Source organism: Grus americana, chromosome 35 (genome assembly GCF_028858705.1).
Source record: "Grus americana isolate bGruAme1 chromosome 35, bGruAme1.mat, whole genome shotgun sequence".
NCBI lineage: Eukaryota > Metazoa > Chordata > Aves > Gruiformes > Gruidae > Grus > Grus americana.
This window is the reverse complement of record NC_072886.1, coordinates 594725-619351: the sequence shown is the minus strand read 5'-3', so window position 1 is coordinate 619351 and position 24627 is coordinate 594725. Positions and strand designations below refer to the sequence as shown.

Sequence of the window (24627 nt, the reverse complement as noted above, 5' to 3'; positions counted from 1 at the left end):
GCCACGCGCGCCATTTTGTTGCACCCCCAACGAGCCGCCATTTTGTTGCACCCTAAGGGCGCCGCCATTTTGTTGTACCCCAAGGGAGACGCCATTTTGTTACACCATAGGGAGCCGCTCTTTTGGGACACCCCCACCCCACGGCCTGAACGGGGTCTCCTGAGGGGATCCCCGTATCCCCGCGGCCTTTCGGAGTGGTAGATCCCCGGTGTCCGCTCCCCCTGGGGTGTCCGAGCCTCTGGAGAAGTCCCTAATGGTGCGGCCTCGTCTTGCCCCCCCCCCCAATGGAATGGTTCCTCCTGGATGCTTCCCCTCCTCCATAGCAACGCCCCTCACTACCGGAAATAGCGCCTTAGCGACAGCCAATCAGAAACTTGCCCTGTTGAAGCAGATTCCCTTTCCGGAAGTGGCAGAGGCGGGACTGATACCGTTGCCGTGGTGATGCTCCGGAAGTGAAGCTTCGTTCCCGGAAGCGGCGGCGGCGCGGCCATGGGCTCCTCGAAGAAGCACCGGGAGCGCGGCGGCTCCGAGGCGGCCGAGGAGGCTCCGGCGGCGGCGGGAGCGACCCCGACGGGGGGGAGCAGCACCGCGGGACGGCCCCGGGAGCACCGCAAACACCGGCACCGCGGCGGGGAGCGGCGGGGGAAACGCAGCCGCTCCCGGGGGGAACGAAGCAGCGGGGGAGGCGGCAGCGGCGGCGGCGGCTCCGGTGGCGGCTCCGGTTCTTCCTCCTCCCGTCGCGGTGGCCCTGAAGAGCCGGGAAGGAGCGGTCATGGCCGGGGAGGCACCGAGGCCGAGCGGCGCGGGAAGAGGGAACGGCGGGAGGAGCGGGAGGAGCCCGGTGAGGCGGCGGGGGGGGGGGGGGGCTGTGGGGTGCTGAGGGGTCCTGGGGGTGCAGGTTTGGGTGGGGGAGCACTCAGAGGGGCCCTGGGGGGGTTGTGGGGTGCTGAGGGGGTGCTGGGGGTGCAGGTTTGGGTGGGGGAGCACTCAGAGGGGCCCTGGGGGGGGGTTGGAGGGTCCTGGGGGTGCAGGTTTGGGTGGGGGAGCACTCAGAGGGGCCCTGGGGGGGGGTTGGAGGGTCCTGGGGGTGCAGGTTTGGGTGGGGGAGCACTCAGAGGGGCCCTGGGGGGGGTTGTGGGGTGCTGAGGGGGTGCTGGGGTTACATGGGGGGTGATGGGGGGGGGGTGGAGAAGGAGCTGCCCCCCCTTCCTTCGCTAATGACCCCCCCATTAATTAACTCTCTCCTAGCCACAGCACCCAAGGCCGCCGCGGCCGAGTCGTCCCTCAGCGTGGAGGAAACTAAGTGAGCGACCCCCCCACCAACACCCCATTTAGGGGGGCACCCCTGCCCCCCCACCCACTGCGTGACACCCCTTTGGGTGCCCCCCACCCACCCACCTTTCCCCCCCCCGCCCTTTCCAGCAAACTCCGCGCCAAGCTGGGGCTGAAGCCGCTGGAGACAACGACCGTCAAGAAAGGTGAGCGGTGCCACCACCGCAAACTGCTCCCCGCCACCAGCGGGACACCCAGCACCCATTTTCTAATTTTTGGGGTGTGTCCCCCCCTCCCTGACAGAGGCTGGGACCAAGGAGGACCCGGTGGCGGCTGATGTCATCAACCCGTTGGTGCAACGGCAACGGGAGGAGATCCGGGAGAAGTTGGCGGCCGCCAAGGAGAAACGGCTCCTCAATCAGAAATTGGGGTGAGGCACCCATGGGTGGGGGAGAAAGACCCTTCCCTGGGGGACCGTAACACCCCAAATTCTGGGGGTTTTTACCCCAAAATATCTGTAGGAAAATCAAGACGTTGGGAGAGGACGACCCGTGGTTGGATGACGCGGCAGCTTGGATCGAGAGGAGCCGGAAGCTGCAGCAGGAAAAGGAGTTGGCGGAGAAGAGGGTGGGTGCGGGTCGGGGGGAACCCGGGTGTCCGGGGTGGTGGCTCCTCCCTCCACACACCCCCGCACGGACAATTTTTGTCTTCTTTTCTTCTTATTTTGGGGTGACGTATGGTTCGATGAGGACTTTTACGGGCGTTACTCAAAAAAATGATGGTTTTGGAGCACGTGTTTCTTTTTTCAGAAGCGTTTTTGTTGCTTTTTGGGAAAAAATTAGTGGTTTTTTATTTCCTTTGCGCGTTCCCATGGTATTTTTGTGCCATTGTTGAGTTGTTTGGCTGCTGGTTGAGCTCTTCGGCCACCAAACCCCCCCTGAGATCCCATCCGGAGAGCGGATCTCCAGCCCCCGTCCCATCCGCCACCTTCTCTTTGTCCACTGGGTGGCCGATTTGCTTGTAGAAGGTCATCAAGTTAATTAAGGCAACGCAGGAACTCGCCTTGATCGCGGTCAACGGTCGCGTTGGCGTTTAGATGTTCTTGGTAGAACCCGGTTGAGGTTCTTCAACGTTTGCCTAGGCGCTGAGATTGGACGGAGCTTTTTGGGGCGTTTAAGGTTGCTGTTTGAGTTTTTACACACCAAAATAAGGTCAACAGGGACCTCTTGAATCTTCTAAAGCTTTTGGTAAATGGTTGAGAAGGTTCTTCCTGCCCCGCGTTGACGCGTTTGGGCCCCGCGTTGACGCGTTTGGGCCCTGCGTTGACTTCTTTAGTGCTCTGGGATGGTCCCACCACTCTTTGTGGTCTTGGGAACATCCAACTGGTTCAACTGGTTCCTTTCCCATTCCAGGCCAAGCTGCTGGAGGAGATGGACCAGGAGTTTGGTGTCAGCACCTTGGTGGAGGAGGAGTTCATGAGGAGGAAGAGGGTGAGTTGGGGATAGGTTTGGGGACCTTTGGGGACACCCTGGTTCTCAGCCTGACCCCCCGTGTCCCCCCACCCCAGGACCTCTACAGCTCGCGGGACCTGCAGGGGCTGACGGTGGAGCACGACCTGGGGGCCTTCCGGGAGGGGGAGACCCTCGTCCTCACCCTCAAGGACAAGGGTGAGCTGGGCGGGGGGGGGACAGGGAGGGGACAACGGGGCCGTGATGTCCCCAGGGGACGTAGAGGGGGGACATTTGGTCTGTGACCCCCCCGCAAAGGGGACAATGGGGCCATGATGTCCCCCGGGGGACGTGACCTGCCCACCAAGGGGACGTGGGGCCCGTCACTTCCCCCAAAGTGACAGAAGTGGGGGGGGGGGACGTGACACTCTGAGGGGACGCAAGGAGGGGACACGGTGCCATGTCCCCCCGCCCTGGGTTGGTGGTGTTCACCCCGTCCTTTGGTGTCCCTCGGTGTCCCCAAGCCCCATCCCTTGTCCCTCGGTGTCCCCAAGCCCTGTCCCCCAGTAGCCCCGAGCCCTGTCCCTCGGTGTCCCTGTGTCCCCAAGCCCTGTCCCCCAGTGTCCCCATCCCTTGGTGTTCCCATCCCTCGGTGTCCCCAAGCCCCATCCCTCAATGTCCCCGAGCTCTGTCCCCCTGTCCCTTGGTGTCCCCATGTCCTGTCCTTTGGTGTCCCCATGCCCCAATGTCCTTAAACCCCATCCACCACCGTCCCCAAGCCTTGTCCCCATGTCCCCCAGTGTCCTCAAGCCCCGTCCCTTGGTGTCCCCAAGCCGCATCCCTCAGTGTCCCTGAGCCCTGTCCCCTGTCCTTTTGGATGTCCCCGTCCCCCGATGTCCCTAAGCCCCATCGTCCCCATCCCCCAGCGTCCCCAAGCGTTGTCCCCATCCCTGTGTCCCTTGGTGTCCCCATGTCCCTGAGCCCTGTCCCTGGGTGTCCCCAAGCCCCGTCCCCACGTCTCTGGGTGTCCCCATGTCCCCAAGCCCCATCCCCGGGTGTCCCCAAGCCCCGTCCCCACATCCCTGGGTGTCCCCGTGTCCCCAGGCCCCATCCCTGGGTGTCCCCAAGCCCCATCCCCGTGTCCCTGGGTGTCCCAGTGCCCCTCAGCCCCATCCCTGGGTGTCCCCAAGCCCCGTCCCCATGTCCCTGGGTGTCCCCATGTCCCCAAGCCCCATCCCCGGGTGTCCCCAAGCCCCGTCCCCACATCCCTGGGTGTCCCCGTGTCCCTCAGCCCCATCCCTGGGTGTCCCCAAGCCCCGTCCCCACGTCTCTGGGTGTCCCCATGTCCCCAAGCCCCATCCCCGGGTGTCCCCAAGCCCCGTCCCCACATCCCTGGGTGTCCCCGTGTCCCCAGGCCCCATCCCTGGGTGTCCCCAAGCCCCATCCCCGTGTCCCTGGGTGTCCCAGTGCCCCTCAGCCCCATCCCTGGGTGTCCCCAAGCCCCGTCCCCATGTCCCTGGGTGTCCCCATGTCCCCAAGCCCCATCCCCGGGTGTCCCCAAGCCCCGTCCCCACATCCCTGGGTGTCCCCGTGTCCCTCAGCCCCATCCCTGGGTGTCCCCAAGCCCCATCCCCGTGTCCCTGGGTGTCCCAGTGCCCCTCAGCCCAGTCCCTGGGTGTCCCCAAGCCCCGTCCCCACGTCCCTGGGTGTCCCCATGTCCCCAAGCCCCATCCCCGTGTCCCGGTGTCCCCGTGTCCCCGAGCCCCATCCCTCAGTGTCCCCAAGCCCCGTCCCTGGGCGTCCCTGGGTGTCCCCAAGCCCCGTCCCTGGGTGTCCCCGTGTCCCCAAGCCCCGTCCCTGGGTGTCCCTAAGCCCTGTCCTCATGTCCCTGGGTGTCCCCGTGTCCCCGAGCCCCATCCCTGGGTGTCCCCATGTCCCTGGGTGTCCCCGTGTCCCTCAGCCCTGTCCCTGGGTGTCCCCAAGCCCCATCCCCGTGTCCCTGTGTCCCTCAGCCCTGTCCCTGAGTGTCCCCATCCCCACGTCCCTTGGTGTCCCCAAGCCCCGTCCCCGTGTCCCTGGGTGTCCCCGTGTCCCTCAGCCCCATCCCTGGGTGTCCCCAAGCCCCGTCCCCACATCCCTGGGTGTCCCCAAGCCCCATCCCCGTGTCCCTGGGTGTCCCCATGTCCCTCAGCCCCGTCCCTGGGTGTCCCCAAGCCCTGTCCCCGTGTCCCTGGGTGTCCCCATGTCCCTCAGCCCCGTCCCTGGGTGTCCCCAAGCCCCATCCCTGTGTCCCTGGGTGTCCCCATGTCCCTCAGCCCCGTCCCTTGGTGTCCCCAAGCCCCGTCCCCGTGTCCCTGGGTGTCCCCGTGTCCCTCAGCCCCGTCCCTGGGTGTCCCCATCCCCACGTCCCTTGGTGTCCCCAAGCCCCGTCCCCGTGTCCCTGGGTGTCCCCGTGTCCCTCAGCCCCATCCCTCGGTGTCCCCAAGCCCCGTCCCCATGTCCCTGGGTGTCCCCGTGTCCCTCAGCCCCATCCCTGGGTGTCCCCAAGCCCCGTCCCTGGATGTCCCCGTGTCCCCAAGCCCCGTCCCCATGTCCCTGGGCATCCCCGTGTACCCGAGCCCCACGTCCCTTGGTGTCCCCAAGCCCTGTCCCCGTGTCCCTGGGTGTCCCCATGTCCCTCAGCCCCATCCCTGGGTGTCCCCAAGCCCCGTCCCCGTGTCCCTGGGTGCCCCAAGCCCCCTCCCTGGGTGTCCCCAAGCCCCGTCCCCACGTCCCTGGGTGTCCCCATGTCCCTCAGCCCCGTCCCTGGGTGTCCCCAAGCCCCGTCCCCGTGTCCCTGGGTGTCCCCGTGTCCCTCAGCCCCATCCCTGGGTGTCCCCAAGCCCCGTCCCCATGTCCCTGGGTGTCCCCGTGTCCCTCAGCCCCGTCCCTGGGTGTCCCCAAGCCCCATCCCCACATCCCTGGGTGTCCCCAAGCCCCATCCCCGTGTCCCTGGGTGTCCCCATGTCCCTCAGCCCCGTCCCTGGGTGTCCCCAAGCCCCATCCCTGTGTCCCTGGGTGTCCCCATGTCCCTCAGCCCCGTCCCTGGGTGTCTCCAAGCCCCATCCCTGTGTCCCTGGGTGTCCCCATGTCCCTCAGCCCCGTCCCTTGGTGTCCCCAAGCCCCGTCCCTGGGTGTCCCCATCCCCACGTCCCTGGGTGTCCCCAAGCCCCATCCCTGTGTCCCTGGGTGTCCCCATGTCCCTCAGCCCCGTCCCTTGGTGTCCCCAAGCCCCGTCCCCATGTCCCTGGGTGTCCCCATGTCCCTCAGCCCCATCCCTGGGTGTCCCCAAGCCCCGTCCCTGGATGTCCCCGTGTCCCCAAGCCCCGTCCCCATGTCCCTGGGCATCCCCGTGTCCCCGAGCCCCACGTCCCTTGGTGTCCCCAAGCCCCGTCCCCGTGTCCCTGGGTGTCCCCATGTCCCTCAGCCCCATCCCTGGGTGTCCCCAAGCCCCGTCCCCGTGTCCCTGGGTGTCCCTGTGTCCCTCAGCCCCGTCCCTGGGTGTCCCCAAGCCCCGTCCCCATGTCCCTGGGTGCCCCAAGCCCCATCCCTGGGTGTCCCCAAGCCCCGTCCCCACGTCCCTGGGTGTCCCCGTGTCCCTCAGCCCCGTCCCTCGGTGTCCCCAAGCCCCATCCCTGTGTCCCTGGGTGTCCCCATGTCCCTCAGCCCCATCCCTGGGTGTCCCCAAGCCCCATCCCCGTGTCCCTGGGTGTCCCCATGTCCCTCAGCCCCGTCCCTGGGTGTCCCCAAGCCCCGTCCCCGTGTCCCTGGGTGTCCCCATGTCCCTCAGCCCCGTCCCTGGGTGTCCCCAAGCCCCATCCCTGTGTCCCTGGGTGTCCCCATGTCCCTCAGCCCCGTCCCTTGGTGTCCCCAAGCCCCGTCCCCGTGTCCCTGGGTGTCCCCGTGTCCCTCAGCCCCGTCCCTGGGTGTCCCCATCCCCACGTCCCTTGGTGTCCCCAAGCCCCGTCCCCGTGTCCCTGGGTGTCCCCGTGTCCCTCAGCCCCATCCCTCGGTGTCCCCAAGCCCCGTCCCCATGTCCCTGGGTGTCCCCGTGTCCCTCAGCCCCATCCCTGGGTGTCCCCAAGCCCCGTCCCTGGATGTCCCCGTGTCCCCAAGCCCCGTCCCCATGTCCCTGGGCATCCCCGTGTACCCGAGCCCCACGTCCCTTGGTGTCCCCAAGCCCTGTCCCCGTGTCCCTGGGTGTCCCCATGTCCCTCAGCGCCGTCCCTGGGTGTCCCCAAGCCCCGTCCCCGTGTCCCTGGGTGCCCCAAGCCCCATCCCTGGGTGTCCCCCAGCCCCGTCCCCACGTCCCTGGGTGTCCCCGTGTCCCTCAGCCCCGTCCCTGGGTGTCCCCAAGCCCCGTCCCCGTGTCCCTGGGTGTCCCCGTGTCCCTCAGCCCCATCCCTGGGTGTCCCCAAGCCCCGTCCCCATGTCCCTGGGTGTCCCCGTGTCCCTCAGCCCCGTCCCTGGGTGTCCCCAAGCCCCATCCCCACATCCCTGGGTGTCCCCAAGCCCCATCCCCGTGTCCCTGGGTGTCCCCATGTCCCTCAGCCCCGTCCCTGGGTGTCCCCAAGCCCCATCCCTGTGTCCCTGGGTGTCCCCATGTCCCCAAGCCCCGTCCCTTGGTGTCCCCAAGCCCCGTCCCTGGGTGTCCCCATCCCCACGTCCCTGGGTGTCCCCAAGCCCCATCCCTGTGTCCCTGGGTGTCCCCATGTCCCTCAGCCCCGTCCCTTGGTGTCCCCAAGCCCCGTCCCCATGTCCCTGGGTGTCCCCATGTCCCTCAGCCCCATCCCTGGGTGTCCCCAAGCCCCGTCCCTGGATGTCCCCGTGTCCCCAAGCCCCGTCCCCATGTCCCTGGGCATCCCCGTGTCCCCGAGCCCCACGTCCCTTGGTGTCCCCAAGCCCCGTCCCCGTGTCCCTGGGTGTCCCCATGTCCCTCAGCCCCATCCCTGGGTGTCCCCAAGCCCCGTCCCCGTGTCCCTGGGTGTCCCTGTGTCCCTCAGCCCCGTCCCTGGGTGTCCCCAAGCCCCGTCCCCATGTCCCTGGGTGCCCCAAGCCCCATCCCTGGGTGTCCCCAAGCCCCGTCCCCACGTCCCTGGGTGTCCCCGTGTCCCTCAGCCCCGTCCCTCGGTGTCCCCAAGCCCCATCCCTGTGTCCCTTGGTGTCCCCATGTCCCTGAGCCCTGTCCCTGGGTGTCCCCAAGCCCCGTCCCCACGTCTCTGGGTGTCCCCATGTCCCCAAGCCCCATCCCCGGGTGTCCCCAAGCCCCGTCCCCACATCCCTGGGTGTCCCCGTGTCCCCAGGCCCCATCCCTGGGTGTCCCCAAGCCCCATCCCCGTGTCCCTGGGTGTCCCAGTGCCCCACAGCCCCATCCCTGGGTGTCCCCAAGCCCCGTCCCCATGTCCCTGGGTGTCCCCATGTCCCCAAGCCCCATCCCCGGGTGTCCCCAAGCCCCGTCCCCACATCCCTGGGTGTCCCCGTGTCCCTCAGCCCCATCCCTGGGTGTCCCCAAGCCCCATCCCCGTGTCCCTGGGTGTCCCAGTGCCCCTCAGCCCAGTCCCTGGGTGTCCCCAAGCCCCGTCCCCACGTCCCTGGGTGTCCCCATGTCCCCAAGCCCCATCCCCGGGTGTCCCCAAGCCCCGTCCCCACATCCCTGGGTGTCCCCGTGTCCCCAGGCCCCATCCCTGGGTGTCCCCAAGCCCCATCCCCGTGTCCCTGGGTGTCCCAGTGCCCCTCAGCCCCATCCCTGGGTGTCCCCAAGCCCCGTCCCCATGTCCCTGGGTGTCCCCATGTCCCCAAGCCCCATCCCCGGGTGTCCCCAAGCCCCGTCCCCACATCCCTGGGTGTCCCCGTGTCCCTCAGCCCCATCCCTGGGTGTCCCCAAGCCCCATCCCCGTGTCCCTGGGTGTCCCAGTGCCCCTCAGCCCAGTCCCTGGGTGTCCCCAAGCCCCGTCCCCACGTCCCTGGGTGTCCCCATGTCCCCAAGCCCCATCCCCGTGTCCCGGTGTCCCCGTGTCCCCGAGCCCCATCCCTCAGTGTCCCCAAGCCCCGTCCCTGGGCGTCCCTGGGTGTCCCCAAGCCCCGTCCCTGGGTGTCCCCGTGTCCCCAAGCCCCGTCCCTGGGTGTCCCTAAGCCCTGTCCTCATGTCCCTGGGTGTCCCCGTGTCCCCGAGCCCCATCCCTGGGTGTCCCCATGTCCCTGGGTGTCCCCGTGTCCCTCAGCCCTGTCCCTGGGTGTCCCCAAGCCCCATCCCCGTGTCCCTGTGTCCCTCAGCCCTGTCCCTGAGTGTCCCCATCCCCACGTCCCTTGGTGTCCCCAAGCCCCGTCCCCGTGTCCCTGGGTGTCCCCGTGTCCCTCAGCCCCATCCCTGGGTGTCCCCAAGCCCCGTCCCCACATCCCTGGGTGTCCCCAAGCCCCATCCCCGTGTCCCTGGGTGTCCCCATGTCCCTCAGCCCCGTCCCTGGGTGTCCCCAAGCCCTGTCCCCGTGTCCCTGGGTGTCCCCATGTCCCTCAGCCCCGTCCCTGGGTGTCCCCAAGCCCCATCCCTGTGTCCCTGGGTGTCCCCATGTCCCTCAGCCCCGTCCCTTGGTGTCCCCAAGCCCCGTCCCCGTGTCCCTGGGTGTCCCCGTGTCCCTCAGCCCCGTCCCTGGGTGTCCCCATCCCCACGTCCCTTGGTGTCCCCAAGCCCCGTCCCCGTGTCCCTGGGTGTCCCCGTGTCCCTCAGCCCCATCCCTCGGTGTCCCCAAGCCCCGTCCCCATGTCCCTGGGTGTCCCCGTGTCCCTCAGCCCCATCCCTGGGTGTCCCCAAGCCCCGTCCCTGGATGTCCCCGTGTCCCCAAGCCCCGTCCCCATGTCCCTGGGCATCCCCGTGTACCCGAGCCCCACGTCCCTTGGTGTCCCCAAGCCCTGTCCCCGTGTCCCTGGGTGTCCCCATGTCCCTCAGCCCCATCCCTGGGTGTCCCCAAGCCCCGTCCCCGTGTCCCTGGGTGCCCCAAGCCCCATCCCTGGGTGTCCCCAAGCCCCGTCCCCACGTCCCTGGGTGTCCCCGTGTCCCTCAGCCCCGTCCCTGGGTGTCCCCAAGCCCCGTCCCCGTGTCCCTGGGTGTCCCCGTGTCCCTCAGCCCCATCCCTGGGTGTCCCCAAGCCCCGTCCCCATGTCCCTGGGTGTCCCCGTGTCCCTCAGCCCCGTCCCTGGGTGTCCCCAAGCCCCATCCCCACATCCCTGGGTGTCCCCAAGCCCCATCCCCGTGTCCCTGGGTGTCCCCATGTCCCTCAGCCCCGTCCCTGGGTGTCCCCAAGCCCCATCCCTGTGTCCCTGGGTGTCCCCATGTCCCTCAGCCCCGTCCCTGGGTGTCCCCAAGCCCCATCCCTGTGTCCCTGGGTGTCCCCATGTCCCTCAGCCCCGTCCCTTGGTGTCCCCAAGCCCCGTCCCTGGGTGTCCCCATCCCCACGTCCCTGGGTGTCCCCAAGCCCCATCCCTGTGTCCCTGGGTGTCCCCATGTCCCTCAGCCCCGTCCCTTGGTGTCCCCAAGCCCCGTCCCCATGTCCCTGGGTGTCCCCATGTCCCTCAGCCCCATCCCTGGGTGTCCCCAAGCCCCGTCCCTGGATGTCCCCGTGTCCCCAAGCCCCGTCCCCATGTCCCTGGGCATCCCCGTGTCCCCGAGCCCCACGTCCCTTGGTGTCCCCAAGCCCCGTCCCCGTGTCCCTGGGTGTCCCCATGTCCCTCAGCCCCATCCCTGGGTGTCCCCAAGCCCCGTCCCCGTGTCCCTGGGTGTCCCCGTGTCCCTCAGCCCCGTCCCTGGGTGTCCCCAAGCCCCGTCCCCATGTCCCTGGGTGCCCCAAGCCCCATCCCTGGGTGTCCCCAAGCCCCGTCCCCACGTCCCTGGGTGTCCCCGTGTCCCTCAGCCCCGTCCCTCGGTGTCCCCAAGCCCCATCCCTGTGTCCCTGGGTGTCCCCATGTCCCTCAGCCCCATCCCTGGGTGTCCCCAAGCCCCATCCCCGTGTCCCTGGGTGTCCCCATGTCCCTCAGCCCCGTCCCTGGGTGTCCCCAAGCCCCGTCCCCGTGTCCCTGGGTGTCCCCATGTCCCTCAGCCCCGTCCCTGGGTGTCCCCAAGCCCCATCCCCGTGTCCCTGGGTGTCCCCATGTCCCTCAGCCCCGTCCCTGGGTGTCCCCAAGCCCCGTCCCCGTGTCCCTGGGTGTCCCCGTGTCCCTCAGCCCCGTCCCTGGGTGTCCCCATCCCCACGTCCCTTGGTGTCCCCAAGCCCCGTCCCCGTGTCCCTGGGTGTCCCCGTGTCCCTCAGCCCCATCCCTCGGTGTCCCCAAGCCCCGTCCCCATGTCCCTGGGTGTCCCCGTGTCCCTCAGCCCCATCCCTGGGTGTCCCCAAGCCCCGTCCCTGGATGTCCCCGTGTCCCCAAGCCCCGTCCCCATGTCCCTGGGCATCCCCGTGTACCCGAGCCCCACGTCCCTTGGTGTCCCCAAGCCCTGTCCCCGTGTCCCTGGGTGTCCCCATGTCCCTCAGCGCCGTCCCTGGGTGTCCCCAAGCCCCGTCCCCGTGTCCCTGGGTGCCCCAAGCCCCATCCCTGGGTGTCCCCAAGCCCCGTCCCCACGTCCCTGGGTGTCCCCGTGTCCCTCAGCCCCGTCCCTGGGTGTCCCCAAGCCCCGTCCCCGTGTCCCTGGGTGTCCCCGTGTCCCTCAGCCCCATCCCTGGGTGTCCCCAAGCCCCGTCCCCATGTCCCTGGGTGTCCCCGTGTCCCGCAGCCCCGTCCCTGGGTGTCCCCATGCCCCCTCCCCACATCCCTGGGTGTCCCCAAGCCCCATCCCCGTGTCCCTGGGTGTCCCCATGTCCCTCAGCCCCGTCCCTGGGTGTCCCCAAGCCCCATCCCTGTGTCCCTGGGTGTCCCCATGTCCCTCAGCCCCGTCCCTTGGTGTCCCCAAGCCCCGTCCCTGGGTGTCCCCATCCCCACGTCCCTGGGTGTCCCCAAGCCCCATCCCTGTGTCCCTGGGTGTCCCCATGTCCCTCAGCCCCGTCCCTTGGTGTCCCCAAGCCCCGTCCCCATGTCCCTGGGTGTCCCCATGTCCCTCAGCCCCATCCCTGGGTGTCCCCAAGCCCCGTCCCTGGATGTCCCCGTGTCCCCAAGCCCCGTCCCCATGTCCCTGGGCATCCCCGTGTCCCCGAGCCCCACGTCCCTTGGTGTCCCCAAGCCCCGTCCCCGTGTCCCTGGGTGTCCCCATGTCCCTCAGCCCCATCCCTGGGTGTCCCCAAGCCCCGTCCCCGTGTCCCTGGGTGTCCCTGTGTCCCTCAGCCCCGTCCCTGGGTGTCCCCAAGCCCCGTCCCCATGTCCCTGGGTGCCCCAAGCCCCATCCCTGGGTGTCCCCAAGCCCCGTCCCCACGTCCCTGGGTGTCCCCGTGTCCCTCAGCCCCGTCCCTCGGTGTCCCCAAGCCCCATCCCTGTGTCCCTGGGTGTCCCCATGTCCCTCAGCCCCATCCCTGGGTGTCCCCAAGCTCCATCCCCGTGTCCCTGGGTGTCCCCGTGTCCCTCAGCCCCGTCCCTCGGTGTCCCCAGGGGTGCTGGAGGAGAGCGAGGACGTCCTGGTGAACGTGACCTTGGTGGCCGAGGAGCAGGCGCAGGAGAACGCCGAGCTGCGCAAGAAGAAGCCGCCCTACGTCCCCTACGAGGACGAGGACCCCGCCGCCGCCCCCCAGGTGCGTGTCCCCCCCCCCCGCACCGTGTCCCCACGCCCTCCGCGTGTCACGTGTCCCCCCCCCAGCGGCATTATCCCGTGTTTCACCCGTGTTATCCCGTGTTTTCCCATGTCGCAGGGCCCCAAGGAACACGTGGTGCTCCCCAAATACGCCGACCCCCCCCAGCGCCCCTCCTTCCGCCTGGGGCCGCAGGGGACGACGCCAGGGGGGGGTGGCCTTGGGGACCCCCGGCAGCAGCCCCCCGCCTCTGGCCCTGCCCCCCAAAGCCTGGAGTTGCCCCCCCTTCGCCTGGCCCCCGAGTACCTGACCCCCCAGGAGATGGTGAGGCCTTTTGGGGGGGCCTGGAGGGAGATTTGGGGGGATTTGAGTCCTTTTGGGGGGCTGGGGGGGGATTTGGGGGGATTTGAGTCCTTTTGGGGTGGTCAGGGGGGATTTGGGGGGATTTGAGTCTTTTGGGGGAGCCTGGAGAAGATTTGGGGGGATTGGAGTCCTTTTGGGGTGCTCAGGGGGGATTTGGGGGGATTTGAGTCTTTTTGGGGTGCTCAGGGGGGATTTGGGGGGATTTGAGTCTTGTTGGGGGGGCTGGGGGGGGATTTGGGGCGATTTGAGTCTTTTTGGGGGGCTGGGGGGATTTGGGGGGATTTGAGGCCTTTTGGGGGGCTGGGGGGGGATTTGGGGGATTTGAGTCTTTTTGGGGTGGTCAGGGGGGATTTGGGGGGATTTGAGTCTTTTTGGGGGGCTTGGGGGGATTTGGGGGGGGTTGAGTCCTTTTGAGAGGGGTCAGGGGGGATTTGGGGGGATTTGAGTCTTTTTGGGGGGCTGGGGGGGATTTGGGGGGATTTGAGGCCTTTTGGGGGGCTTGGGGGGGATTTGGGGGGATTTGAGTCTTTTTGGGGGAGCCTGGAGAGGATTTGGGGGGATTTGAGTCCTTTTGGGGGGCTGGGGGGGGATTTGGGGGGATTTGAGTCCTTTTGGGGTGCTTGGGGGGGATTTGGGGGGATTTGAGTCCTTTTGGGGTGCTGGGGGAGGATTTGGGGGGATTTGAGTCCTTTTGGGGGGCTGGGGGGGATTTGGGGGGATTTGAGTCTTTTTGGGGTGGTCAGGGGGGATTTGGGGGGATTTGAGTCTTTTTGGGGGGCTGGGGGGATTTGGGGGGATTTGAGGCCTTTTGGGAGGCTGGGGGGGATTTGAGTCCTTTTGGGGGGCTGGGGGGGGATTTGGGGGGTTTGAGTCCTTTTGGGGGGCTGGGGGGGGATTTGGGGGGGATTTGAGTCTTTTTGGGGGAGCCTGGAGAGGATTTGGGGGGATTGGAGTCCTTTTGGGGGGCTGGGGGGGGATTTGGGGGGATTTGAGTCTTTTTGGGGGGGGCGGGGGGATTTGGGGGGTTTGAGTCCTTTTGGGGGGGGCAGGGGGATTTGAGTCTTTTTGGGGGAGCCTGGAGAGGATTTGGGGGGATTTGAGTCTTTTTGGGGGAGCCTGGAGAGGATTTGGGGGGATCTGGGGGGATTTGAGTCCTTTTGGGGGGCTGGGGGGGGATTTGGGGGGATTTGAGGCCTTTTGGGGGGCTGGGGGGGATTTGGGGGGATTTGAGGCCTTTTGGGAGGCTGGGGGGGGATTTGGGGGGATTTGAGTCTTTTTGGGGGAGCCTGGAGAGGATTTGGGGGGATTTGAGTCCTTTTGGGGTGCTCAGGGGGGATTTGGGGGGGGTTGAGTCCTTTTGGGGGGCTGGGGGGGGATTTGGGGGGTTTGAGTCCTTTTGGGGGGCTGGGGGGGGATTTGGGGTCATTTGAGTCCTTTTAGGGGGCTTGGGGGGATTTGGGGGGTTTGAGTCTTTTTGGGGTGCTCAGGGGGGATTTGGGGGGTTTGAGGCCTTTTGGGGGAGCCTGGAGAGGATTTGGGGGGTTTGAGTCCTTTTTGGGGTGCTCGGGGGGGGATTTGGGGGGTTTGAGGCCTTTTGGGGGGGGATTTGGGGGGATTTGAGTCCTTTTGCGGGGCTGGGGGGGGATTTGGGGGGATTTGAGGCCTTTTGGGGTGCTCAGGGGGGATTTGGGGGATTTGAGGCCTTTTGGGGGGGGGGGCGGGGGGATTTGGGGGGATTTGAGTCTTTTTGGGGGAGCCTGGAGAGGATTTGGGGGGATTTGAGTCCTTTTGGGGGGCTGGGGGGGGATTTGGGGGGTTTGAGTCCTTTTTGGGGGGGATTTGGGGGGTTTGAGCCCTTTTGAGGGGGGTCGGGGGGGATTTTTGGGGGGTTGGGGGTATTTGAGGGGGGAAGTGGAAGAATTTTGAGGTGATTTGGGGGGGTTTGGGGTGATTTGAGCCCCTTTTTGGGGTTTGAGTCCATTCTGGCCGACTTGCCTCATTTTGGGGGGCGGGGGGGGGACAGCGGGTGAGATTTTGGGTTCAGTTCAGGTGGGATTGGGTCAGTTTGGGGAACGTCGGATTTTTTGGGGGGCGCGTTTGGAAATTTCATTCATTTGGGGTTATTTTTGCGGGAGAATTTGGGGGGGGAAGGGAGTTCGCTTTCAGTTTTGGGGGGGTTGGGGTGGGCATGAGGTCTGGTAATTTGGGGGGGGGGTCCTCTAAGCCAGGGGCATTGTGGGTAACGGGAGGACCCCCCAAAATTCCCCTGCTCCCCCCCCCCAGAGCGTGACCTTTCGGAAGACGCGGCGCCGGGTGCGACGACTCCGGCGGAAGGAGAAGCCGCTTCGCGCCGACGATCTCCTGCCCCTGGCCCCGGGTGACACCCGCGGGGACTTCGGCTCCAGGTGGGCACCCATGGGTGCTGGGGGGGGGGGGGGTGGGGGGGGGCGGGGGGCACTCCTAGGGTGCTGGGGGGAATCGCGGAGGGTGTCGTAGGGAGGACCCATGGGTCCCAGAGGGTGTTTTAGGGTGCTGGGGGGGCTCCTAGGGTGCCGGGGAAGGTTCTAGGAGGTAGCTATGGGTGCTGAGGGGGGTCCAGAGGGCACCCATGGGTGCTGGGGGAACTCCTAGGGTGCTGGGGAAGGTTCTAGGAGGCATCTATGGGTGCTTCAGGGGGCCCAGGGGGCACCCATGGGTGCTGGGGGAACTCCTAGGGTGCTGGGGAAGGTTCTAGGAGGCACCCATGGGTGCTGGGGGAGGGGGGGGGGCACCCATGGGTGCTGGGGAGGGTCCTAGGAGGCACCTGGGGATGCTGGGGGGGTCCCAGGGAGCACCCATGGGTGCTGGGGGGGCTCCTACAATGCTGGGGAGGGTCCTAGGTGGCACCTATGGGTGCTGGGGGGGGGGGGCACCCAAGGGAAGGTTTGGCTTTCAGTCTGGGGGTGCCGGCAGGAGCACCCAAGGGTGCCGACGGCAGCACCCAACCCCCTTCCCCCCACCCAGGTCACGAGGTCGAGGCCGTCGGGTGCAGGAGGATGAGGAGGGTGCAGAGGGGGAGGGGGACCCCGACGCTCCCCCCACCCCTCCCCCCGGGCCCCCCCAGCTCCCGTCCGACGACACCCGGCTGGAGAGCATGGACATCAGCAGCGAGGGTGCGGGGGGGGGTGCGGGCGGGGGGGGGCACCCATGGGTGCACAGGTGGGGGGGGGACGGGGACAGGGGGACAGCCATGGGTGCAGAGACAGGGGTTTTGAATGGGGGGGCACCCATGGGTGCAGAGGTGGGGATCTGGGGGCACCCATGGGTGCATAGGGGGGATCAGGGGGCACCCATGGGTGCAGGGTGGGGTCGGGGGGGGCAGGGGGGCACCCATGGGTGCACAGGTGGGAGTGGGGGGGGTGGGGGACAGCTATGGGTGCAGAGACAGGGGTTTTGAATGGGGGGGCACCCATGGGTGCAGAGGTGGGGATCTGGGGGCACCCATGGGTGCGTAGGGGGGATCGGGAGGCACCCATGGGTGTGGGGGGGGGGCAGGGGGGCACCCATGGGTGCACAGGTGGGAGTGGGGGGGGGGGTGGGGGACAGCCATGGGTGCAGAGACAGGGGTTTTGAATGGGGGGGCACCCATGGGTGCAGAGGTGGGGATCTGGGGGGCACCCATGGGTGCGTAGGGGCAATCGGGAGGCACCCAGGGGTGCAGAGAGGGGGGCTGGGGCCTGGGCAGGGGCCACCCATGGGTGCTACGGTGAGGTCTGGGGGCCACCCATGGGTGCCCAGGTGGGGTCTGGGGGTGGGGGGCACCCCTGGGTGCCCTCCTAAGGGGTGTGTCCCCCCCCCCCCCAGAGGAGACGCAGGGTCCGGCCTCGCCGCCGGCGCTGGAGGAGGACGAGGCGGAGCAGGAGCTGCAGAAGCAGCTGGAAAAGGGCCGGCGCCTGCGGCAGCTCCAGCAGCTGCGCGAGGGGGGGGGCGAGAAGGTCAGCACCCCCAAATCTTCCCCCTGACACCCCCCCCCCCCCCAGCACCCACAGAGTCCTATGGAACCCCCAAACTGGGGGGTGGGGGGACCCTCACAGCCCCCCCCCCCCCCCAGCACCCACAGAGTTTTATGGATGTCTCAAACTGGGGGGGGGGGGGCAGGCACCCAGCACCCCCAAAAACCTGTAGCCCCCCCCAGATGACGGGACGGGGGGATCCTCATAGCCCCCTCTCTCAGCACCCACAGAGTCCTACGGCCCCCCCAAAGCAGGGGATGGGGGGACCCTCCCGGCCCCCCCTTCAGCACCCATAAAGTCCTACGGACCCCCCAAACCACAGAGTGGGGGGGGGGGCCAGGCACCCAGCACCCCCAAAACCCTGCAGCCCCCTCCCAGATGAGAGATGGGGGGACCCTCACAGACCCCCCCCGAGCCCTACAGACCCCCAAACTGGGGGGGGCCAGGCACCCAGCACCCCCAAAACCCTGCAGCCCCCCCCCCCCAGATGAGGAGACCCTCACAGCCCCTTCTCCCAGCACCCCCAAAACCCTGCAGCCCCCTCCCAGATGAGAGATGGGGGGACCCTCACAGACCCCCCCCGAGCCCTACAGACCCCCAAACTGGGGGGGGCCAGGCACCCAGCACCCCCAAAACCCTGCAGCCCCCCCCCCCAAATGAGGGGACCCTCACAGCCCCTTCTCCCAGCACCCCCAAAACCCTGCAGCCCCCCCCATGAGAGATGGGGGGACCCTCACAGACCCCCCAAGCCCTACAGACCCCCAAACTGGGGGGGGCCGGGCACCCAACCCCCACTGACACCCCCTCCCCTCCCCCCCAGGTGCTGGAGCTGGTGCGGGGGGCTGGGGGGGCCCCAGGGCCGGACCCCCGAGCTGGGGCCATCGTCTTCAACGCCACCTCGGAGTTCTGCCGGACGCTGGGCGAGATCCCGACCTACGGGCTGGCGGGGAACCGGGAGGAGCAGGAGGAGCTGATGGTGGGGGGTTTGGGGGGGAAATGGGGGGGGCTGGGGGGGGGTTTGGGGGGGCTGAGGGGGGAAATGGGGGAGTTTGGGGGGGCTGGGAGGGGGAAATGGGGGGTTTGGGGGGGCTGGGAGGGGAAATGGGGGGCTGGCGGGGAACCGGGAGGAGCAGGAGGAGCTGATGGTGGGGGGTTTGGGGGGAAAATGGGGGGCTGAGGGGGAAATGGGGGGAAATGGGGGGGCTGAGGGGGGAAATGGGGGGCTGAGGGGGAAAATGGGGGGGGTTGGGGGGGCTGGGAGGGGGAAATGGGGGGTTTGGGGGGGCTGGGGGGGGAAATGGGGGGCTGGCGGGGAACTGGGAGGAGCAGGAGGAGCTGATGGTGGGGGGTTTGGGGGGAAAATGGGGGGCTGAGGGGGAAATGGGGGGAAATGGGGGGGCTGAGGGGGGAAATGGGGGGGCTGAGGGGGAAAATGGGGGGGTTTGGGTGGGCTGGGAGGGGGAAATGGGGGGTTTGGGGGGGCTGGGGGGGGAAATGGGGGGCTGGCGGGGAACTGGGAGGAGCAGGAGGAGCTGATGTTGGGGGGGGCTGAGGGGGGGAAATGGGGGGGTTTGGGGGGGCTGAGGGGGGAAATGGGGGGTTTGGGGGGGCTGGGAGGGGAAATGGGGGGGTTTGGGGGGGGAAATGGGGGGCTGAGGGGGAAATGGGGGGGTTTGGGGGGGCTGGGAGGGGGAAATGGGGGGCTGGCAGGGAACCGGGAGGAGCTGATGGTGGGGGGTTTTGGGGGGGCTGGGAGAGGAAATGGGGGGGTTTGGGGGAAATGGGGGGGCTGGGGGGGACTCGGGGCTGATACACGGGATTGGGGAGTGATATGGGGGGGCTGGGGGGTGATTTTGGGGGGACTGGAGGTGAAATGGGGGGGCCGGGTGGGGGGGCACTTGTTATCTCTGGTCCTTCACATCACTGTGCGTGTCCCCCCAATGCGTCCCCCCAATGCGTCCCCCCAATTTCCCATGTGTCCCCCCAATTTCCCGTGTCCCCCCTCCCCAGGCTCTGGAGCGCACGGGGCGCCCCTCCCCCCCGGGGGCCCCCGATTCGGAGGGGGAGGAGAACGTTGGCTGGAGCAGCGTCAACCTGGCCGAGGAGCGGCAGCACCAGGACGTGAGCACCCCAAAACCCAGGGGCACCCCAAAACCCAGGGGCACCCCAAAACCTGAGGGCAGCCTGAAATCTGGGGGCACCCAAAAATGAGGCACTTCAAAGCTCAGGGGCACGTGAAAATGGGGCACCCCAAAACCTGGGGGTACCCAGAAATGGGGCACCCCAAAACCCAGAGGCACCCAAAAATGGGGCACCCCAAGACCTGGGGATACCCAGAAATGGGGCACCCCAAAACCCAGAGGCACCCGAAAATGGGGCACCCCAAAACCCAGAGATACCTGAAAATGGGGCACCGTAAAACCCTTGGGCACCCCAAAACCCTGGGGTACCTGAAAATTGGGCACCCCAAAACCTGGAGGCACCCAAAAATGGGGTACTCCAAAGCTGGGCACCCCAAAAACTGGGGGCACCTGAAAATGGGGCACTGCAAAACTTGGGGTCACTCAAAAATGAGGTACCCCAAAACCTGGAAGTACCCCAGAACCCAGAGGCACCCAAAAATGGGGCACCTCAAAACCCTTGGGCACCCCAAAACCCTGGGGTACCTGAAAATTGGGCACCCCAAAACCCAGGGGCACCCAAAAATGGGGCACTCAAAAACCAGGCACCCCAAAACGCAGAGGTACCTGAAAATGGGGCACCGTGGAAACCAGGGACACCCTAAAACCAGGGGCACCCCAAAACAAAAGCACCCAGAACAAGGGTGCCCCAAAACCAGGAGCACCCTAAAACATGGATGCCCCCAAAACAGCCTCAGGTGGAGTGGGAGCACCCCAGAATTAGGTGTGTCCCGAAAGGGAGGACACCCCAAAACCAGCCTGTAGCCCCCCGAAACCCAGGGTCACCGCAAAAATAACCCCTAGCCCCCCCAAAGTGGGGTGGGGGTCCCCCCCGGGGGGCTGTTGGGGTCCCTTAGAGCCCTGGAGGTGGGGCAGGGGGTCCCCCAAAGTGGAGGGGGGGGTGTCTCCTCTGAACCCCCTTTCTTCCCCCCCCAGTTTTCGGCCTCTTCCACCACCATCCTTGACGAGGAGCCGATCGTTAACCGGGGGCTGGCGGCCGCCCTGCTGCTCTGCCAGAACAAGGGTGAGGGGGGGGTCCCCTATAGGGTGGGGGGGGGGGTCCCCTATGGGGGGGGGGGGATATTGGGGTCCCCCGGGGCTGTGTGGGGTTGGTTTGTGCCCTGGGGGAGGTTATTGGGGTTCCCCTGGGGCGGTTTGGAAAAGGGGGGAGGGGGTGTCTATAGGGTGGTTTGAGGATCCTATAGAGGGATTTGGGGGAGGGGCTCTAGGGTGATTTGGGGGGTCTATAGGGTGATTTGGGGGGTCTGTAGGGTGCTCTGGGGTGTCTACAGGGTGATTTGGGGGCTCTATAGGGTGCTCTGGGAGATCTATAAGGTGATTTGGGGCATCTATAGGGTGCTCTGGGGTGTCTACAGGGTGATTTGGGGTGTCTACAGGGTGATTTGGGGCATCTATAGGGTGCTCTGGGGGTGTATAGGGTGCTCAGGGGGCTCTATAGGGTGCTGTGGGGTGTCTATAGGGTGATTTGAGAGATCTGTAGGGTGATTTGGGTGGTCTGTAGGGTGCTCAGGGGCATCTATAGGGTGCTCGGGGGGCTCTATAGGGTGATTTGGGGGGTCTGTAGGGTGCTCTGGGGTGTCTACAGGGTGATTTGGGGCATCTATAGGGTGCTCAGGGGGTGTATAGGGTGCTCAGGGGGCTCTATAGGGTGCTCAGGGGGCTCTATAGGGTGCTGTGGGGTGTCTATAGGGTGATTTGAGGGATCTATAGGGTGATTTGGGTGGTCTGTAGGGTGCTCAGGGGCGTCTATAGGGTGCTCGGGGGTGTATAGTGTGCTCGGGGGGCTCTATAGGGTGATTTGGGGGGTCTGTAGGGTGCTCTGGGGTGTCTACAGGGTGATTTTGGGCATCTATAGGGTGCTCAGGGGGCTCTATAGGGTGCTCAGGGGGCTCTATAGGGTGCTGTGGGGTGTCTATAGGGTGATTTGGGTGGTCTGTAGGGTGCTCTGGGGCGTCTATAGGGTGCTCAGGGGGCTCTATAGGGCGCTCGGGGGTGTCTATAGGGTGCTCAGGGGGCTCTATAGGGTGATTTGGGGGCTCTATAGGGTGCTCTGGGGTGTCTATAGGGTGCTCGGGGGGCTCTGTAGGGTGATTTGGGGGCTCTATAGGGTGATTTGGGGGCCCTGTAGGGTGCTCGGGGGGCTCTATAGGGTGATTTGGGGGCCCTGTAGGGTGCTTGGGGGGCTCTATAGGGTGCTCTGCCGCTCCCGGGGCTCCCCCTGACCCCCGCGTCCCCCCCCAGGGCTGCTGGAGACGACGGTGCAGAAGGTGGCACGGGTGAAGGCCCCCAACAAGTCCCTGCCCTCGGCCGTCTACTGCATCGAGGACAAGATGTGGGTGACGTCACCCACCCCCTCCCCGTGTCACCCACACCCCCCCCGCCGTGTCACCCCTTCCCCGTGTCACCCCACTGGTGACAAGTACAACCGGCACGAGAAGCACAGGCGCTGCCGTGTCCTTTCCGCCTCCCTGGATGTCCCCCCGTGTCCCTGCAGTCCCCCCGTCCTGACGTCACCGTGACGTCACCGTGACGTCACCCGCGCAGGGCCACGGATGACAAGTACAACCGGCGCGAGGAGCGCAGGCGCTGCCGTGTCCCCTCCGCCTCCCTGGGTGTCCCCTACCCCGACGTCCCCCTGTGTCCCCCCCCACCCCGTCCTGCTGTCCCCCCGTCCTGCCGTCCCCACGATGTCACCGTGACATCACCGTGACGTCACCCGCGCAGGGCCATCGATGACAAGTACAGCCGGCGCGAGGAGTACCGCGGCTTCACGCAGGACTTCAAGGAGAAGGAGGGTTACCGCCCCGACGTCAAGATCGAGTACGTGGACGAGACCGGCCGCAAGCTGACGCCCAAGGAGGTACGGGGACAACGGGTGACACGGCCTGGGGGGGGCCCCCCCCCGGTGTCCCCTGACCCCCCCGGTGTCCCCTGACCCCCCCCCCGATGTCGTGTCCCCCCCCTCCAGGCGTTCCGGCAGCTTTCCCACCGTTTCCACGGCAAAGGTTCGGGGAAGATGAAGACGGAGCGGAGGATGAAGAAGTTGGATGAGGAAGCGGTGAGAAGTTATTTTGGGGGGGGGGGGGGGGAAGCTTTTGGGGTGTCGTTTCCCCCCCTCCTTGGCCCCACGATGGGTGTCCAGCACAGTTTTGGGGTGTCCCCCCCCCCACCTCATTGTGGGTCTTCAGCCCCTTGGACCCTTTTTGGGGTCCTTCAGGCCCTTTTGGAGGGTTCCTGGAGCTTTTTGGGGTCCCCCAACCCCGTGTTGGTCCTTCAGCCCAATTTTTGGGGTTCCTGGAGCTTTTTGGGGTCCCCCAACCCCGTGTTGGTCCTTCAGCCCAATTTTTGGGGTTCCTGGAGCTTTTTGGGGTCCCCCAACCCCGTGTTGGTCCTTCAGCCCAATTTTTGGGGTTCCTGGAGCTTTTTAGGGTCCTCCAACCCCGTGTTGGTCCTTCAGCCCAATTTTTGGGGTTCCTGGAGCTTTTTGGGGTCCCCCAACCCCGTGTTGGTCCTTCAGCCCAATTTTTGGGGTCCCTGGAGCTTTTTGGGGTCCCCCAACCCCATGTTGGTCCTTCAGCCCAATTTTTGGGGGTCCCTGGAGCTTTTTGGGGCACCCTGGCCCCGTGTTGGTCCTTCAGCCCAATTTTTGGGGTGCTCCTGGATGCTTTTAGGGTCCCTCTGTCTCCTCTGTAGATCTTCAGCCCAATTTGGGGGTCCTGGAGTCTTTTGGGGTCCACCTGGCCCCACTGTGGGTCTTCACCCCGATTTTGGGGTCCCCTGGCCCCATTTGGGCGCCCTTAGACACTTTTGGGGTCTCCCCAGCCCTTTTGTAGACCTCCAGGCCAATTTTGGGGTTCCCTGAACCCCAATTTTGGCATCCCCTTGACCGTTTTGGGGGTTCCCAAACCCCTTTGCACCCCCCTCTCTATTTTGGGGTCCCTCAGCTCCCCCGACGCAGGGACAGGACCACCAAATCCCCATTTTGGGGTTCCCTCGGTCCCACTTTGGGGGGTCTCCCCCACATTTGGGGTCCCCTCAGATTTTGGGGGTGCCCCCCACAACCCCCCCCTCCTATGCTGCTCAGGGCATCCCCTTGGGGCGGGGGGGGGGGGGGCGTGTTTTTGGGGTGAGAATCCCCATTTTTTGGGTGGGTCCCCCACCTTTTTTGGGGTGCCTCACTTGGGGGGGTCCCCCATCTTTTGGGGGGTCGCTCATTTTGGGGTGTCCCTCCCTCGTTTTGGGGTGCGGCAGCTGCTGAAGAAGATGAGCTCCAGCGACACCCCCCTGGGGACGGTGGCGCTGCTGCAGGAGAAGCAGAAGGCGCAGAAGACGCCGTACATCGTCCTGAGTGGGAGTGGGAAGAGCATGAACGCGTGAGTGGGGGCACTGGGAGGGACTGGGAGGGACTGGGACGGGGGGATGGGGCACTGGGGGGGACTGGGAGGGAATGGGGAGGGGGGGATGGGGCACTGGGGGGAACTGGGGAGGGGGGCACGGGGCACTGGGAGGGACTGGAAGGGTGGGATGGGGCACTGGGGGGGGACTGGGAGGGACTGGGGAGGAGGGGATGGGGCACTGGGAGGGACTGGGAGGAACTGGGGAGGGGGGACAGGGCACTGGGAGGGACTGGGAGGAGGGGATGGGGCACTGGGGGGGGACTGGGAGGGACTGGGGAGGAGGGGATGGGGCACTGGGAGGGACTGGGAGGAACTGGGGAGGGGGGACAGGGCACTGGGAGGGACTGGGAGGAGGGGACGAGGGCCTGGGAGGAACTGGGAAGGGGGGGACGAGGGACTGGGAGGAACTGGGGAGGGGGGGACGAGGGACTGGGAGGAACTGGGGAGGGGGATGGGGAACTGGGGAGGGGGGCATGGGGCACTGGGAGGGACTGGGGAGAGGGGACGGGGCACTGGGAGGAACTGGGAAGGGGGGGATGAGGGCCTGGGAGGAACTGGGAAGGGGGGGACGAGGGACTGGGAGGAACTGGGGAGGGGGATGGGGCACTGGGGGGAACTGGGGAGGGGGGCACGGGGCACTGGGAGGGACTGGGGAGAGGGGACGGGGCACTGGGAGGGACTGGGAAGGGGGAGACGAGGGACTGGGAGGAACTGGGGAGGGGGGCACGGGGCACTGGGAGGGACTGGGGGGGGGGACGGGGCACTGGGGAGAAGGGGACGAGGGACTGGGAGGGGGATGGGACTGGGAGGACAGACTGGGAATGACTGGGGGCACGGGACACTGGGAGGGGACTGGGGACACTGGGAGGGACTGGGGGGGAACTGGGAAGGACTGGGGGCACTGGGCAGATGGACTGGGAGGGAGTAGGGGGGGACTGGGAGCACTGGGAGGGGAATTGGAGGGACTGGGGGGGGTGAGGTGGAGATGGGAGGAACTGGGGAGACTGGGAGGGAACAGCGGGGGAACTGGGAGGGGATGGGGGTGAACTGGGGGTGAACTGGGAGCACTGGGGCGCTGACCCCCCCCTCCCCCCCCCCAGGAACACCATCACCAAGTGAGGCGGCGCCAAGGACGTCCCTGTCCCCTCCCCCCCCCCCCCCGGGGACAATAAAGGCCTTGGGGACCCTCAGCGCGTGTCATCGCGTGTCATCGC

The 24627-nt window shown here is 66.9% G+C and overlaps 1 protein-coding gene across 1 annotated transcript; it reads left to right on the top strand.

The window, feature by feature from the left end:
* Positions 1 to 459: 459 nt before the first annotated feature.
* Positions 460 to 24603, top strand: SART1 (spliceosome associated factor 1, recruiter of U4/U6.U5 tri-snRNP). The gene is made up of 20 exons (XM_054808369.1): positions 460 to 841; positions 1249 to 1303; positions 1423 to 1478; positions 1576 to 1702; positions 1794 to 1899; positions 2685 to 2762; positions 2840 to 2939; positions 12324 to 12463; positions 12581 to 12784; positions 15107 to 15228; positions 15827 to 15975; positions 16667 to 16797; positions 17636 to 17791; positions 18826 to 18936; positions 19932 to 20019; positions 21258 to 21348; positions 21741 to 21876; positions 21985 to 22074; positions 23268 to 23389; positions 24514 to 24603. The coding sequence occupies exons 1-20, from the start codon at positions 490 to 492 to the stop codon at positions 24530 to 24532; spliced, it is 2433 nt and encodes an 810-aa protein (XP_054664344.1). The 5' UTR covers positions 460 to 489; the 3' UTR covers positions 24533 to 24603.
* The last annotated feature ends 24 nt before the right edge of the window (positions 24604 to 24627 follow it).